The sequence below is a fragment of the Crocodylus siamensis genome, chromosome 2 (genome assembly GCF_052110815.1).
Source record: "Crocodylus siamensis isolate JL-2025a chromosome 2, ASM5211081v1, whole genome shotgun sequence".
Lineage (NCBI taxonomy): Eukaryota > Metazoa > Chordata > Crocodylia > Crocodylidae > Crocodylus > Crocodylus siamensis.
In genome coordinates this window covers 204152496-204171710 of record NC_143396.1, presented here as the reverse complement: position 1 = coordinate 204171710, position 19215 = coordinate 204152496, and the positions used below count along the sequence as shown (strand labels likewise).

The 19215-nt window shown below is 38.3% G+C and overlaps 1 protein-coding gene across 2 annotated transcripts in view; it reads left to right on the top strand.

Annotated features, from left to right (window-relative positions):
- GAS2 (growth arrest specific 2) overlaps positions 1–19215 on the top strand; it is a 172026-nt gene that overhangs the window by 79986 nt on the left and 72825 nt on the right. For both annotated transcript variants that reach the window (XM_090032841.1, XM_090032840.1), the window contains exon 5: positions 11720–11783. In XM_090032841.1, coding sequence (XP_089888967.1) covers positions 11720–11783 — 64 coding nt within the window. The remainder of the gene's footprint in view (positions 1–11719; positions 11784–19215) is intronic.

The following is a 19215-nucleotide window of genomic DNA, read 5'->3' as shown; positions in this document are numbered from 1 at the left end:
CTTGCAGCTCTGTCCCTCACTCCAACCCAGCTGTGCAGCACCTTCCCAAGCCCTACTCCCTTCCTTACCATGGGGGTCTTGCTCTGCACTACCCCTCCCACCCCTTAAAAACCAGAGAAAAATATAAAGGGGTACATGAAGTGAAACTTTGAGGCAGAAGGGGTACACTTGTTAAAAATGTCATGACAGGTACTAAACTTAATGTGCTGTAATTACTTCATACTGCTTGATTTTTTTACTTGCTTGGTCCTTGCAATTTGTAATCTAGAATTTGTAAACACATTCTTTATATTCACTGGGCTTGATCAGGGAACACAACTTAAAATTACTTCTGATTCATACTAGTATAATGGAAGAAGGGATCAGGTTTGTAAAATAATTTCAGTGATTTATGATGAACTCAAATGCTTTCAGAGCTTTCTGGAATCTGTTGTAAAAGTGGTGCTGAGCTGGCTCGCTTAAGTGTGAACTCTGGGGTGTATATATGATTGAAACCTTGAATTTCTATTTTACGAAAAGCTTTGAATTTCAGAACTTGGTTTTGTTTGGAATCATAATGGAATCAGCACTTTTTAAAAATGCCATGTGATATGAATATTTTAAAAAATTGGAAGAAAATGATTTATTTTCTATTTTAAAATTCAATTTTAAATGTAAATTTTAAAACTGGAACCTTAAATTTGTTCAGGAAAATGTATATGCGTAGGTTTTCCATTTTACATTTATTTTTTCATGAAAAGTCGCATCATATTATGCTACTACAATTACTAATTCATCACTTCCAAACAAAATGTCACATAATATGACATAAACATTTAAATATTTTCATTTTATTAAAAATAAATGTTAAATGGATCTGTTCCTTAGTACAAGTTGATACATCTCATTTTACTTTGTAGATGAATAAATCATTTTTGAACTTTGGCACTTTTATTATTATACAAACATCTGCCCTTAATGTTTGCTCAAATACAGATATAAAAGAATAAATTATCATGACTCTGTCATATCATGATAAGATATGCCATATGGACCCCTGGCAGATATGACACTTAAAATATGATTAATCTGTTAATCCCATTTTAAATAGTAACCCAGCCACACATTCAGGTAATTAATGCCACTACAAAATGTACAGTCAGTCATAAAATTATTCCAAGTATTTTGGAATATGTAGAATAATTTTGTGGCTGCTTGCCATTGTGCCTTACAGTGAACATCCTGATGCTGACTGTATGGCAGGACTTGGCTGACAGCTCCCCCAGCCCCAGGACTGCACCAGAGTCTCAGGCTGGCTCTAGTCTGGTCTGAGGGCTGGGACCCACAATCAGCTGATTGTCAGTCTCAGCCCTGAGGACTACATGGGATTCTTGAATTAGCTGGAGTATACTTGCAGGGTTCAGACCAACAATCAGCACCCCAGGACCACATGAGTCTCAAGCTATCTCCACTGTGGTCCCAGGACTGGAATCAACAATCAATTTATTGTCGAGTCCAGCCTTGGACTGCACTGAAGCTAGTTCAAGACTCCATTGAGTCCTGAGGCTGGAACCAATGATCAGCTAATTGTCCATCTCAGCCCATGGACTGCACCGAAGTCAGTATGAGACTGTGGTGCAGCCCCAGGGCCAGGACCCTCAATCAGCTGATTATCGGTCCCTGCTCTGGGACAACATGGGGCTGGCTGGAGATTCCTATGGCATGATAGGAGGTGCAATTGTTGGGATCTGGGAAAAAATCTCACCACGCAGGGACTGTTGTGACAACCTGAGGTGGTATGACATGTAAAATACCCTACTATTTTTACTACTGATATTGCATGGAATAACATAAAATAAAGTTTTAAATGAAAACTTCATATTGAAATTACATTTTGAAATTTTCCAAATCAAATTGTGAAAACTTGTTTTACAGCAAGTTTTGTCAAAATTGAAGTTTTCACAAAACCTATTTTTATCCAAATGACATTTTCCAGTGGAAAGCTGCCTTGATGACAATTTTTGACCAGATCTATTTTTGCACCTCACATGGACCCAGGAAGCATAAGTCTTCCTGCTTCACCCTATTGCATTTGTTTACTTCTGTGTAAAGCTAGGTATGAACTGCCATCAGAGTAGAGTGGCAGCATTCATATTCACTTTAAAGTTAGTGTGCGCAGACATTATGACATAAGGGGCAAGAGAGGAAAGAATCTAGTTGATGCCTTTGGTTAAGAGGAGAATAAGCCCCTATTGCCTTACCCACAATCTATTCTGTCAAATCCATAGTATTGACAATATCATGAAGCAACATTGAACATGACTGTGACTAGTGCTGGTACAGATACACAAGAACAGGTAACTTCTTGCACTGTACTCAGCCCTCACCAACAAATTCATTTTTCCCAACCGTGTCTTTTATGAACATCATATATAAAGAGTTACAGAATCAGTCTTATTTAGCAACACCTTCTATTATTGTCTAGGCCACTGGTGCCCAAACTTCCTGGGATACAGGCTGGATGAGTGGTGTGGGGTCGATTCACAGACTGGATCTGATCCAGGATAAGGTCAGTGCCACGGGTGGGATCCAGTGTACGGCCTCTGTCCTGCGCACTTAATTGGACCCCAGCCAGCATGCCAGATCAGGTCTGCTGCCTTAGCCCGGCCCTGGTAAAAGCCTAGGCCCCAGTCCTGCACATGCTAGATTGGGCCCCGGTTCTGGCCCTGGCCTGAACCCTGGCCCCAACCTTATGCACAGAACCACAAAATGTAGCTTTGGGGCCTGGAAATTTGGTGGCATAGGGCAGCATTAATTGAAACTGCTTCATTTCCCCCAAATTTCCAGATTTTGTAGGGAGCCCTATGGGCCAGGTGACACAGGTCCTCAGGCTAGATCTGGTCCACAGTCCAGAGTGCACCACTGGTTTAGACACATCTTTAATCATGCAACCTTTATATGGGATCTCTGCAGTTATGGATCAGGGATATAGTTTAGTTCCTTATACTTACAACACAAACATGATGCATTCAGTGTTGTAGTACACAGATTTTAGTATGGTCTGCACCTAGATGTTCCCTTAAGTAGGGGTTTAAGCTAGTAGATCCACATGGCTGTGATCATTTACTGATAGAAGTCTGAACTCCAGACTGAGGTTATTTTGCTCAGGCCTGAAGAATGTTTTACTTTGGAAAAATTCTTTTTGGCTTCAGGAGTTTTGCCAGAGTAAGAATTGTAGAATTTGGCCTGAGGCACATAGTTAAAGTTATGAACTCTTTGTTAGGAATGACTTTGTCTATACCCTAATGTTATTGGATGGTTATAGGATCTGGAGCCAACGAATCTTCTTCAGCTCTTTCTTCGAAAAACAATCTACCCAGCAAGTAAAGGGTTTGCCATCAACTGTGCCAGCATGCTAATGTGTGTGCTTTTTTTAGAACTGTTTGGCATTCTTGTGTTCATCTTTTGTGTTTTTATATTCTGTATATATTGTATACATATTTATGATATGTTGCACTGGCTTTTTTTGATGCAATGACTCAGCCACCATTTACTGGACCAGGCTTTGTAAACAGTGATCTGTATACCACCATTTACTGGACCAGGCTTTGTAAACAGTGATCTGTGTTGTTTTAATATTAGTGCTAGAGTGAAACACAGACACCTCTACCTTCCATTTGAGTATTGCTTTTTCACTTCTGTTAAAAATATTAAAGCACATTTTGATTGCGTAACATTTTATATGTACATATTTGAGCAGTTTTTTCATTGCAGTAGCATTCTGTATATTTTCTCAAATTAATTTCACATTGAAAAGAAAGTATTGATTTGGCCACTCTTTTTCAAATGATATATTTCAAGTTCCCAACATTTAGTTATATATCAGATGCAGTTGCATCAGAATAAGACTTTGTTTCTGTCCTTCACAATGTTTGAGAAAATGATCCACATAATTGTTGAGTGTTTTTTGTCAATTGAGGACTATAGAAGCATCTTGGACTATTTAATAGCACTGTGAAATTAAGTTAATGTAAATCAATATATCAAAAGTGCTTGGATTATTTGTAAGACATTCCATGCTGTGTATGTCATAGTCACTATTTTAGTCCAGCATATATTGCATTTGAACAGCTTTTTTAAAAATTGAGATTCCTATGACAAATACAGGATTAAATTTGACATAAAAGTTGAGAAGTAATTCTTTTTATCTGAAGAATAAGTAGTGTCATGGTATCATGCTTTCTAGTAATATGAAATAACTTGCGTTTGAAACAGAAAGGCTAGAAACAGACATTTCCAAATGAAGTGTGTCAGCTGTGCTGGGATTTGTCTTGGCACAGCTGATCTGCTTCAGTGGGCGAAACGCACCTCTCCCGTTGTTCCAGCTGCTGATCTTGGGGGACAAAGGGCAATGTATTCCCCACTTCCAGAGAGACACCCCTGGCAATCTCAGCCCTGGAACCAGACTGGAGTGTTGAACTTGCTCCAGTATGATTTGAAGGCTGAGACTGTCAGTCAGCTGATTGACAGCCCCAGGACCACACCAGAATGTCCTGGCTTTCCCCATTAACAGAGACCCACTTCTGGTATTTCTGGGCTGCATCTCTGGAAGTAGGTAAAGTTGGGATTTCCCACTTGCAGAGATGTGTGCCTGGCAGTCTTCAGGGTAAGTCTGTGGAAGCAGGAAACCCTGACTTTCTCTGCTTCCAGAAACATACCTTGGAGATTGCTACACATGCATCTCTGGAAGTTGAGGGGAAAGTTTAGCAGGTGCCTCTGGGGCTTGAAGGGCCTGAACCTGTGCAGGAATTCCTGGTGTGTGTAGAACCAGAGCCTTCAAACTCCAGAAGCACCTGCCTCTGGCAGCAGGAGAGTGCAGGCAGCTCCAGCTGTGCACACTCTCTTGACATAAAGCCAATAGATGTCCACCACAACAAGGCAGCACACTTTATTACTACCTTTTCCTGCAGCCACATTGTGGTGTAACAAGTGTTTTGGACATCTATTTGTTGACACTTTGTGTTACCAAAAGTGACAAAAGGTGAGGCTTGCCCAAAGAATGAATTGGGGAAGATTTTGAAAGAAGGGTGTGTTATGTTTACAAATCAAGTGCAAAGGAAAGTTAGTTTTGTTGAATGAAGGGAAAGGAAGTTAAGGAAGCCAGAGAAGAAAAGGTTATAGTAGCTTACAGTAAAATTATTTATAATATTTGGGGTTGTTTATTTCATAAATTTATGAATGTTAAAGGATATCAACCTCTTTGGTGATTATGAGAAGGCAACAGTATAATCAGAATAGGATTTAAAAAAATACCAATGAGAATAAAATTATTAATTTCCTTTGCAGGTCACTGATAAGTGTCTATGTGCCTTTGGAAGTCTTCCCCAAAAGGTCAAGGAGTGGCTTAGGAAAATCCATACTACAATAATGCAATCACAAAACCAGTTGTAATATGTTAATTTTGTTGTTCTAAGCCTTTTAAATTGATAGTGAAATCTGTAGTTGACCTCTCCATATACTTTCCATTATAAGACTTTGTGGGTGTGTCTACACGAGATGCTTTACTGCCCATTAAACTAATCCAATATGCAGTAAAGTATTACCATGTATGCATACTCTGGACTTACTGAACATTAAATTAGTCTAATGCACCATTTTCTAGTACCACCACATACAGGTACTAGATAAATGGTGCATTAGATAACGTGCAATAGCACATGTGTAAATGCTGACCAGGAGTAGTTTTGTTAAGCCCCAGTGCAGGGGGAGCTGTGCCAGCTGCAGGAACAGCTGTCTCCCAGCCCCATGCACAATGGGATAAGCCCCTATGCAGGGAGGCAGAGCTTATAATTTTATCATACTTAAAGTACTTGGGCTGAAATTTTCCATGTTGATTCAGGCAGAATTATTTTTTGGAAAGTTTTATCTAAAACAGTTTAGTTATTCCTGAGAATAAGAATTAGAGAAAATACTGCATGAGGCAGGAGTAGGGAAAGCACTAGTACTAACTGAACTAGCACTAACACAGTTGTGCCTGGGGAACTAAATTGTGTCCCTGCCTCTGCCATACAGTTCCTCTGGACAGCTGGGGAAATCACTTAAACCTCAGTTTTTTCCAGAATTAATTGTGTACATCTTATTTTCTGGGTGCCTGTCCTGGGGCTTTAGGGGTGCCTGTACATGTACTCCTTCTTGTTCTAATTAGAATGCATTGGGGCAGACTTGATTAACTGAATCTGTTCTGCATTCTAATTAGAACAGTCCAGTATTGATGCAGCATCATGTGTATTAAGCCCCTGCTTTTTTTTAAATGGCTGCAGGATGCTTTATCTCAACTTATTTGAATGAGTTTTAGATAAAGCATCTTGTGGCTATTTTTAAATGCATGGGGGCTGAATACATGTGACACTGGCTTTTTAATTAGCGTGACTGTCTGAGAACTGCTCTAATTAAAATTCTCCTTCTCTCCCACCTCTGAGCACATGTTATAGGCAGCTTAAGGTTTTCATTGTAGAAGCACTGTACGCTTATCCCTGCAACAGAGCTCAATGGGAGCTCTGTGTAAAGTGCTACAAAATGCTAAATATTCTAAGCATCTCAGGTGGGGCACTAAAATTAGTTGGTTATTTAGACCACTAGTTTTCATCCTATGGTCTGCAGAACCCTGAGTATATGCAGACTATGTCTAAGGGATCTGTGAAAGATGACTAGGATCAATCAGAAGTATGTGATGACCACTTACAATTCAAAGGGATCCATACCTCCATTCAGAATTTTTTTAGGGGTCCACAAATGAAAAAAAGGTTGAAAGCCACTGGTTTAAACTTTAATCACTTACTCTCTCATTTCAGCATACCTCATGGGAGCAATGAGCCTCACAGGACCATAGAAATTGTGGATGCATCTACATGTGCATTAATGCACTTTAGTAAATGTGCATTAAATCTAGTACCTCCATAGTGAGGTACTAGGAGAATGCACATTAGCCTGTCTTAGTGCACATTAATTAAAGAGCATGGGGAACTTATACACGTGCTTTGAGGGTGGGGGTTGGCTCTTTAATTAGAGTAGCTCTGAGAGCCACTCTAATTAAAGCACCATGGCATTTTGTGTATTAGCATCCCTGTGCTTAAAAATGGCAATGGGAGTGTTTGAATTAAAACTTTTTCAATGAGCTTTAGTTCAAGCACCCCTGCCACCATTTTGAACCATGAGGATACTGATACCTGAGTCGCAGAGGCTGGTTTAGAGCACGGTAATTACCACACTCTACCAGATTTGAGTAATCTAGTCTTCTCTGATGCACTGTAATTACAGTGCATTGGAGCAGCCTCTGCACTTATGGTTTTTAACTAATGCTTTATGCACATTAGCCTATATTAATGCCTATTAACTAAAGAGCATGGTTTTTAGTGACATTTTAATGAGCATTAAAATAGGTCACTGTGCATTAAAGTGCATATGTAGATGCATCCAGGAAGTTCATTAGTATTTTATAAAGGACTAAGATAAGTACACTGTAGAAAAGTTTGTGTAAAAATCAGTAATCCTATATTTCAGGAGAAGATTTGGATGGTGTACAGCAAATTATACGTGTGAATACATATTGCCCTAAGAGGATAAAAAAATGTTTAATAGCTGTCAATCAAATGAATGCCATCTCTCTGGTGTACAGAATGACCCAAAGTTCCTGCATCATAATGGAAATGCATACAAGTCTAACTTAAAGTTACATGAACAACCTTAACTTTATCATTTCTAATCCTGGATTACGTGCTTGATTTTTTTCAACCTCAGCAATTTTTTTACTATATTTTTGTGGTATCAGATATGTTACAGTTTGGTCATAACTGTCTTAGTGCTAGTTTATAATGTTGCTATCCTATTATTATTAGAAAAGAGTTAAATATGTGTAGTAAGAAAATTAATTTCAAATACAACTTTTTTTTCAAAATAATTAATCACAGATATTGATAACAGTTCCCCAACAGAAGTTTTCTTGTATTTATATGCAAAATACATAAGGGATTAAAAAGTCATACGAGCTAGGTAAGTTTGTAAAATAATAAGAAACATATATTCTCGTAATGGTATACTTCTGAAAGGCAGAGTGAATTGTTGGCAAGGAATTTTGAATATCTCCTTCTTTATATTTATGCATCCATACTAACCAGGGGTATAAATGAGAAGAGAACTTGTCCCTAAGTAAAGGCAGAATGGTCTTTACTTACTTTGGTTTAATTCTGTTGACATAGTATAGTGCATTAGAAATTAATTTGTACCTTCAGTCTTATTTTGCTGCTTATAATTCCTGGATTGTCAAACTGAATATTAGTTATAGTTGTAATAAATATGGTATTTATTCATGTATGCAGCTTTATGTATATAAGATCAGATAAACTTTCAGGTCAGAAATTTGAAGTGTTAGTTCTAATTTAAGGGCCTATCTTAATTCAGATTCCAGTAAGTAATTCAGAAAATTATGAATGCAGTTCCCACAGGAAGCAAAAGCACACCATAAGTACAGATGTTAGATTTCTATCTGAATCTGTAATCACTCACTCCAAAAAGGAATTTCCTCTAATCCATGAACTGTATTACTTGTTTTTATATAATATATAGCATATAATTCTGTATGATAATGAAAATGCATGAGAGGCTAAATTCTATATTAAAAAAATAAATATGTAAATTTATGTGCTGCTATCACAGAGCTGGTTTTAACCCTTGAGTATAGATTTATTAAACAATATTCCTAACTTATTGCAGTTTAGGTAATATGTAAGCATTCAGCTCAAACCCACAGACAGCTATCCATTTCCCTGTTCATTTCCACATTATCATTCAGATATGTTTGCTTTCATAGCATTTTCAAATGAAAAAGTAAATGGACTTCACACTAACAAGAAAGATTTCAGAGGATTTGCGTATACCTTTTATCAAAGATACAAAACATTTATAAACATTATGTTTAGCCTCATAGCATCTCTGTGAGAAGTTATTTGTCTCATTTTGCAGAAGAGCAAAGTAGAGAACAACCAGTATTTAAAAGTAGGTAACAATATTGGGTTCCTCTTGGTTTTTGGGAAGTAAAAGTTGTCCCAAGTTGAGCATCCAAAATTGAAGCACTTCAAATCATTGCTCATTGAAATTTTTGCTTGTAATGACTTTCCCAAGGTCTCATAGAAAGTTTGTAAGAGCGATAGGAGTAAAACACTGGTCTTTTGACTCTAGATCAGTGGTTCACAACCAGACTGTCATGAAATCCTTTAAAGGGTACTGTGGGATGCTGCACAATATAAGCAGTTAGGTGTACAAGCACTCTGCATATGATTCACAAGATAAACCCAACAATTTCAAATAGGAATCCACAATGTCCAAAACATTCTGACCTGTTGTGGTCTTTTTTTGCAACAGAAGAATTGATTTATTATTTTTCTGTTGTCAAAAAATGAATGCAAGCTAAGAGCTGTCGTTTTTTGAAGAGTGCCTCGAGTCTCAGAAGGTTGAGAACCATTGCTTTAAGGTCTTCACTTAACTCCTAATCTCACAGATTTACTGGCAATAAATAGGCAATTAAACAGAGCTTCTTGTAATGTAAGAATTTTGTTTTGAGAATCTAAATGATTCTAGTAGGCCCTGTATTCTATACAGAATTTTTGTTTTCCTCTGAACTTCCTGAATTTGCATGCCTGTATAGTCCTCAGGAATGCTAACATGTGCTGTTAGAAGTATTGCATCACTGTTTTCTTATCACATCACCAGATGTTTGTTTTTATGGTTGGTCATTGCCTGCACAGCTTGCCATGCTCTAACAATGATTTCACTGTTTCACGTTGATCATCATGAAATGCATGAAATGTGTCTGGAATATTGTGAGTCTCACTGAAGTGCATTGCTTTAATTTGATAAGTGGAAGTTTGAATACTGACACAGACTTTGCTTTTTTTTCACTGAAACCTTCTCCCTATTATGTTTACAAATATTTTGACCAAAACTACACGACTCAGATTTTCCCTCAACCTTCAGTAAAATGTGTGTATGTATAAGCTGGAAATGGCTTTCCATTTTTAGCTGGAGGTATATTTAACACTGAGATACATTTTGTATAACTGACCTTTTTTTTTTTTTTTAAAATCAAAATAGTATTGTCAAGTAAAAATAGCAGAACGTGAATCTGGTGCCATGAGTGTAACTTTTTTTAATATTACAACTCCTTGATCAGATTAAGTCTTTTATATATAATTTTTTTGAGGCAAGGAAGGATTTTGAGAAAGAACAACTGGCCACGTCTTTACGTCTCTTATCCTAATAACAGATGGCTATATGGTGGAAATTCTTTTCCCAGAGCCCTGCCTCTATACTTTTATGCTAAGCAATTTTCCTTCTGGAAATGGGGGAAAATGCATTGATTTTTTTTTTTCTAGGTACTGCAGCATGAATGAAACTATAAAAGTCTGTAAGCCAGATCATTAGTTCATGTAAATGATCATGTTTCCATTAAGGCCAATGGCACAATGAAAATTTATATCAAGTGGGGATCTGTCCTTCTTTGAATATCTTGTTTTAGGAGATACCTAGCTCTCATACCTTTAGTACTTTTGGCCATTGGCATTTTTTTTTTCCTGTTTGAGTCAGATCAGTCTGCTAATTCCTTAAGTATTCCAGCATGTCCAACACAGAAGCTTCTTCTCTGCTGGTTCATGTGAAAATAATTTGTTTATTTTTTAAGAACTAGATCCTGTTTCTGGGCATGGATCCATGGGAAACTTGTCCATATCTAGCTATGCCTAAAGTTATCTGCAAGAGCAGGATTCCATTATAGCAGGTATTTCTTGAGAAAAGGAAACAATGCACCTATAACTTTTATTGTCTGATGCTGCATAATCAAATAGATTGCCACTATCCAGTATGCCTCTTTGCACAATTTTGGTATATTTTTCCTTATATATTTCACCTGACCTTTCTGGGAGGAGTTATCTCTGAGTTTTGCAAAGCAAAGACCATGGAACATAGTGGAACTTCTACCTAAGAGATTCATAACATGCTACAGCTGCTTCCAAAGCTTAAATTTTCAAAACTTTGGGATGTTTCTTCTGGTCTTGCCCTGGACTCAGGCATGACAACTTGTCTAGATGCATCTCATTAGGGAGCAAGTATTAAAGGTAAGTATATTTCTTTTAAGGACTGGGTAAGTTCATTGAATACCCTGCACTCCATTAGAAAGCAACATGAGTTTTGTATGCGTAAGGAATTCATGACCATGTTTGCAGAACATTTTTCTTTCAGTTATACATTTTTAATATTTGCTGCTTTAACTAAATGGAGAAAAATGATATCCTGTGGAACACTAACTTTTTAAATTATAAAAAGTGATACAGAATTTCTTTGACGTGTCATTAGGTTTCATTGTTCAGTAGGAATACTCCATTCGTTTTATATGGTTATGAACAATTTGTATCTCATTGAATAGTATAAGCATTTTTATCTGGTGGTATTTTCAGTGGAACTTGAGGAAAATTTTAGAGTGTCTAAACGCCTTAGATCCTTTGAAAACATCAGTCTTGAGTCTTAATTCTGTAATAATTCAGTCAAAACTGGTTTGGAAGCCAGAGGATAATTTGCCTGAGAAGGGGTTCAGAGTTAAGAAGTTGATAATGGTCACTAATAAACTTATCACCAAGATCCTTAAAATACCCTTTTTGTAAAATAGTTTTTCATTTCTATTTTGCTTTTACAGTCCTTCACAAGCAGCCAAGAGAAGTATGTCTTTGTTTGTTGGAACTTGGAAGGATTGCATCCAGGTAGGCAAAAACATTTAAAGAATATTTACATTTTAAACAGGATCAGCTACTGAGAGACCTACCAGATTCAGCATGTCTTCATGCTAACATTTAGATTAGCCAAGATCAAGGCAAATGCCAATCAAGGGTTACATAAAACAACTTGTGGGCAGTTGTTCAAATAATGTAATCTAACCTGCATTACTATAATGATGATATTTGTCTGCTGAATTCATATTATGAGGGGAAGTATGGGGGAACAGAGATGAAAAATTTAGTTTTGAACAGGAATTAAGGTTGAATTCTTTTTTTCTTACAATATTCAATTCTATTCCTTTTTTAAAAGTAACTGAGACAATTTTCTCTGTAAATTTGCTGTTACTCCAGGGTCTAAACCTGATTCTTCTGTATCTTTTGGACTGATTTCAGTCATAACAGATTTGGCTTTCATATGTCTTGATCTGGCTTCATTGGAGGATTATTGTAAGGAACTATTCAGTGTGAAAAGGATTTTGCAAGCTGGCCCAATGTTATTATAATTCAACAAAGAATTACTATTTATTATTCTTTTAAAGAAAAAGTTTGCATTTAAGCCTAAACCAAACCAGAAATGTTTTGGAGCCTGAAACTGGTCAGACTAGTAACAAAAGCAGTGAAAAAGACAAGAATTGCAATTTCAGTCAGCAGCTGCAAGACATTCTCTATTTCTCTGGCTCTCTGGTACACCTGCCAATGCACTACTTGGATGTGGAAACCCTGCAGCTTTCAGGGTCCACTGTCTGCAGGAGGCCGGCCAGCTTCATCTACCCTAGGTGTGGGGACCATACAACCCCACAGTAGACTTTCCAGGAATCCAGGCAGGATTGCTTTCAATGAAAGTTCACTGAATCCAAGATGTTTCAAACAAAACATTTGGAGCTCAAAAAATTTCTGCATTGGGAAATCTCCCATCATCTCTATAAGAGAACAAATACAGAATTTTATCTACAACATATGATTTTTCCACATTGGGTTGTATATTTTGGATTCTCCCGTTTGAACTGTTTTCCAGTACTCCACAAATGCAAAAAATAAATGCTAAGCCATATTGTACTATCCCTTATTAAGCACTGCTCCTCTTGCCTTAAAAAGAAACACAACAGTTTGATTAATCTATTTATCATTCCGTAGTCAATGGGAATTTAATTAAACAAAAAAAGCCAAGATATGGCCCATAATTCATCCCTGATTTAAACTAGCTTGGGAATAGAATAACATGTAATTGCTCCTCCTTTTGAATTGTTGCTCTTCCCAACCTCCCGTTTCCAAAAATATTCTGCCCCAGTTTGGGACCTGCATATTCTCCGTAGTCTACTAAATTTCAGAACAGAAAACACTGGGAAGGAAAAATATCAGTATTATGTAATTTAAGTGACAGGTATGTAATAGCAGTGTTGCTTTAACTATGCTAAAATCTAGCTACAGGGGAAATAAGCATGATTAGAACAGGGTCTGTATTTAGTATGGTCGTGAGATTTAACATAGTTTTATTAACATTTTCTATCACTTCTATGATACTGCTTTAAATTACCCATAAGAAAAAAAACGTTAAGTAGGCATTGGCTTTGCTTGTTTTAAAACCTGTTTAATCAAAATATCAATGTAACTATACTGACACTCTTTGGGGCCTACTTCTCAAAAGAGGAATTCAAAGCTATGGTACTAAAAAGGAGTCTCAACAGATTCCTAAGTAGCTAGAGAAGAAAGAGGCACCCAGCATAAGTGTATTCCTCTTTCTCTCCTTGAAAACAGAGAGACTTATCAATTCACCATTATGTTCCTCCCGTGAATGTCTCAAAACACACTTTTCTCAGACTACTGCTGGTGTGTAGAAATCAATAAAACTCCCATTCAAGTAAATGAGACTTAAGTTCATGGTCGGCTTGTTACTCTGAAGTCAAGTAGGAGGCAGGGTACATTTGAGTTTTATAAATTAACTAAAGTGTGTGTGTGTACATCAGTTTGTTCTCTCTCGCTCTCTCTCTGATTAGTCTATAAGGTCTAAACCTACCCTGCCTTCTAGCTGGATCATGCCCAAGATATGTGACACACAACACAGGTGGTTTAGGTAAAGAAAAAATAACTTACACTGGCCTAGCAAACTTGAAATCTTTCTACAACAAAACCTTTTAAAGTTCTGAAATGACTGGAGACTTTTTCTGGCTATGAAAGGAAGACAGAGGAAACAAACAAGCGAAAATATCTGCTGCCATTTAAAGAGGCTTAGGGTAATTATTGAAGTCAACAGAGTTATTCCAGAATTGCACCACTGAATTTATCCCTGAAGTTTTCTCAAGATAGTGTCGTATTTTGTAAATCAGGGGTCTGAAGTAAATTTTGGTTCACTGAAGCTTATGCTCTCTCTCTCTCTCTAAATAATCTTATTAATCAGTCTGTAAAGGTACATATTTACTTTGCCTTCTTTCTTTTCACTTACATCAATGTATCTCTGTTGACTTCGGTGGAATTTTGGTAGTTTATACTGGTATTCCGTAGGGGAGAAACAAATGGTCATCAGTATTCAATAGCCCTGAAAAACTCCCGGACTTCTGATTGTATAGGAAACAGAATTCTGACCTTCAATTATATTGTGCAGTTTCAATACATGCAGTGGGCCAAACTGTATACACAGACTACTTTCACATGAGTGAATTGACAGCCTTTGGGAAAGACAGATGAATTTCACAGGGGATGAAACTGAGTTGTGCAACCAACAACAGTCTCTTTCCAATCAATAGGACTGTGCAGATCCAATTTTCTAAGTATAAAGTAAGAGTGGCTCCAGTGAAATCACTGGTATTTCACTGATGCAAAAATGATGCAAGAAAAGCAGGATCTGTCTCCATATGTGTGAAGATCCTAAAGAAAGTTTACATTCTAGAAAACAAAATTATATGCAAATATATGTGTGTATACAAGATCTACTGTTTTTCTGGTGATATAATACACTGCAGCTAAGCTGTCTGCTCAGCAAAAAGAATGGAAATTCCTCTTACGTGGCTATAAAACCTTTTTTTCCCTTTGGTACATCAGCCCCCAGATGTCGTTCGTTCAGAAATTATAGTCTATTGAGCAGTTTCAATATCTTTCTGTTATTGTACTTAATTTTTCCTTGGGAAAAATAGGAAATAGTGCTCTTAGAAGTCTATCAGGGATCACCTTGCAGTCTCTATTTGTACTTATGGATAAGCCAGGCCAGAAAGAAGGAGAGAAGGAAATTCCCAACATAGCTCTCAGAACGGGCCTTCCAGCTCATTTGAATGGCAAAACTCTCTGAGATAAATAGGAAGATTTCTTGTGTCAGTTTAAACCTCCAATGATTTTGTTAGATTCTGGTGCAAAGTGTGGAGACCTTTGGTTTAAATTTAATTTCAGCTGATGAATGGAAGGACATTTGAATATAATTAGTATGCATAATTTTCTTACAGTCTGTAGTAACAATCAAAATCTGAGGTGGATTAGATTATGAAAAGCTGCAGAAGCAAAGCAGCAGCATTCCTTAGAAGAGTGGGAAAGGTTTATTTGATGAGTAAGGCTGCATGCAGGTGTAGGCTTAGGGCCCAGTGGGAATGTAATGATTTACAGCCTGTCGGCATCTGCAGACAGACAGGAAGTGAATGGATCGTATATAAGTGTTCTCTCCAATGTTGGCTGACTTTTCATTAAGCAGACTGCACCCAGTTGCAGCCAATACAAGCACAGATTTGGTTCATAGTTTTCTGTATATTAATTCACTGTGCAGTAGTGTGAGTAAATTGTGATTTATAATGAAAAAATACAAGAGCCAATACATGTAGAGATGCTCTTTCCAGATATGACTTTTTAGCTCTATGATTATGTTAATTTCCAATCATTTCCTTATTTTTGGTTCAGCATTTTAGTCCCCAAGTCTTTCTTTGGTATAAATCAGCACAGTTTTAAATCTGACCCTGGGTTTGAAATTGTACAATAAACAATATGTTTTCTTTCAAGAAATAGTGTCTGTAAAAACTTGTGTTTAGTATGATGGGCTTAAGCTTTAAAGAAATTAGTATTTAAACAAAGATACTTGTTTTGCTTTTGTTGTTTAGTGTTTGCATAGAGAAAAAAAAGGGGATGTTATGCAATGATTAGGACAAAATAAAATGGGCATCAGAACTCCAGGATTCTATTCTCAGCTCTCCTGTTGATATTTGTCAGGTCACTTACAGCTAAACTGTCAAAAGAGCCAATGAATTTCAGTGCCTCACTTTTGGAGTGCCCAGCTGGAGATGCTTGTTGGCCTCAATTTCTGTATCTGTTTATCCATCTTTAAACAAGTTATAGTACCTGTCATACTTGTGTGCAGGCTTAAAAAATTCACCTTTGTTAATCAGTCTTCTCTCAGATACATTAAATTTAAAGCTACTGTTGAGCAACTTAAGTTGTCGTGCTTCTTTCAGAAGCTCCAAGGGGAAAAGGTAAATAAAATCCAGAGCAATGCTGTTAAATATGTACATGTAGTATAACATTTTTGCAAAGTGTTGATGACAAGCTATTCATACACCAAATAAAAGAGCATGTGTGTATAGATAGTTCAGTAACAAACAGAACACTGAATTATAATTACATTTATTGTAAATGTGATTCAGTTAATCGGTGTCACGTTAATTTCCCTGTACATACTGTATATACTCAAATACAGGATGACCCTGAATATAAGATGACTTCCAATAGATTCTACATATGGAAAATTTATTAAATTATTATAATTTTCCAAGTCTAGAATCTAATTATCAGAGTGTTGCCTTGATTTTATCCCCCTCCCACTGCTACAGCAGGGAAGACTTTGGATGAGGGAGAGGGGTCCAGAGCCCTCTTGCCCTCTGCACTCCCAAATTCTTCCTACTGAATCCTTCCTGCCTCCCCTTTCTGTGAGACTCAAGCTCTGTTCCCTCCCCAGCTACAACATGGAAATGAGCTACATGTACAGAGAGGGGATGGGACAGAGAGGAAGGCAGAAACTCGGGAGGGAAACAGGAGGCTGCTGTGCATCTGACTCTTGCCCCAACCCTGACTGCTGCAAATTTTAGCACTCTATAAACAACTTTATACCTACTTATACATGGTACAAATTATGCATAATATTAGTCCAGAGCCAAAAAGCTCATGACTTTTCCTATAGTTCATTGGGTTGGATCAACAGTATTTCAAGCTATACACATCCAAACAGTGCTTAGTTATGTGTATACTCCAGATACCCTGACAAAGGATCTATGTGCTAATTAGTTCCCTCACTTGTGACTAGAATCAGGTCTTGGGACCCTCCAAAATGTATATGCAGATCAGGGGCAGGGTTGCCTGGTCTGTCTCCACCCCATAGAGGGTGGGAGTGACACTAACCAATGACCTAGAAGATGGTATGGAGTACACCATCAGCTAGTTTGCAGATGATGCCAAGCTGGGGGGAATAGTAGATATGGTGGAGGGTTGGGCTAGGATTCAGAGAGACATGGACAAATTGGAGGATTGGGCCAAAATAAATCTTTTCAGATTCAGTAAAGACAAGTGCAGGGTCCTGTACTGAGGATGGGACATTCCCATTCACCGGTACATGCTGGGGACCAACTGGCTAAGCAACAGCTCTGCAGAAGAGGACCTATGGGTTATACTGAACAATAGGCTGAAAGTGAGCCAACAGTATGCCTTTGTGAAGAAGGTTAACAGCATCCTGTTTTGCACTGGTGAGCCCACATCTGGAGTACTGTATCCAGTTTTGGGCCCCCCACTACAGAAAGGATGTGGACAAATTAGAAAGTGTCCAACAGAGGGCAACAAAAGTGGTAGTGAGCTGAGGCACATGACTTACAAGGAGCAGATGAGGAAACTGGGCTCATTTAGTTTGGAGAAGAGGAGACTGAGAAGGAACTTAATAACAGTCTTCAACTTCCTAAAGGGTGGTTCCAAGGAGGATGGAGCTGGACTGTTTTATGTGGTGGGAGATAACAAAATAAGAAGCAGTGGTGTCAAGTTGCAACAAGGGAAGTTTAGGTTAAATATAAGGAAAAACTTTCTCACTCTTAGGGTAGTAAAACACTGGAATATGTTATCCAGAGAGGTTGAGGAGTCTTCATCCTTGGAGGTTGTGAAGACCCAGCTAGACAGAGCTTTGGCTGGGATGGTCTAGCTGGGGCTGGTCCTGCTTTGAGCAGGGGGTTGAACTAGATGACCCCACGAGGTCCCTTCCAACCTTCATTATGTATAATTCTGTGATTCTACAATCACATGTGACAGGCTGAGAGATGGGATGACAGAGCCTCCCAACTACACAGAAGTTTGGTGGTGTTTGTCAGACATTTAAGGCTCATGAATAAATGGGAATCATTGAAAATGGGAAAGAAAGATGCTGCTCATCTGTGGGAGTGAAGAGGAAGTTGAAATGCATTTGAAGCAGTGGCTCACCTTGACTTGGAAAAAGGATTGGTGCTGAGAGGGAACTGAGAAAAATGGGCACTAACCTATCTTTTGGTACCAGGGGAGGGTGTCAGAGTTTTCTCTGGCCTGATACTGCAGTATCTCCAGGCCTGGTGCTTGTTCCCTCCTGGGGGAGCAACTGTAACACACGCATGCACACACACATACATGGATTCCCATCAGCATCTCAGCCTTTTTGGCTGAGATCAAATGTAGCATCTCTGGGGAGGGTATCAGAGCTTGCTCTGGCCTTTCCAAAAGCTGGAGAGCTTGCAGTACCCCTGGGAACAACTGCCCATTTTTTAAAAGAACACCCCCCCCACACACACACCCACACACCCCATCAGTGTGTTTGCCCAGTATGGGCCATGTGTTTTATCAGCAGGCTCAGCATGGGCTACATTCAGTCAACTTCACACAGTAGTTGGTTTCCATGACTGAGCACCATAGCAACAGTTTAATGATTGTCAATGTATTTAATAGGGAGCATGGAGTTTTCCTGGTATGGAAATATAAGATGAGGGGCTTTTCTGCTCATGGTAATTGGAGGGAAAAAAACCCTCATCATACATTCAAGTAAATGTGGTATTTATTAAAGGAAATTATTTCAGTTATTGTATCATATGGAGTGCTCATTCTTTTCTTCGTGGGTTTAGCAACTCAGTATTGCATTCTCTCTATATATAAAGGGCTTAGTCCATCTGTCTGTGTGTCTGTCAGTTTGTCCATAACACTCTTGTGGGGCACAGTTGCAGTCAGTGCTGTGTACGGGACAAATTGCCCATCAAGAATGACGGTGGGGATGGAGCGCTGCCATGATGGGGACAGAGGAGAGGTGGCACGGAGCCAGATGTGGAGTTTGGCAGGGGGAATGACAGCCTCCTCCCCCGCCACTCCCCACCCCCCCTCCCGGCCTTGCTCCTTGGAGTCAGTGGCAGTGCAGGGTGGTATCAGCACAGCACTGGCCTCACCCCCACCCGCT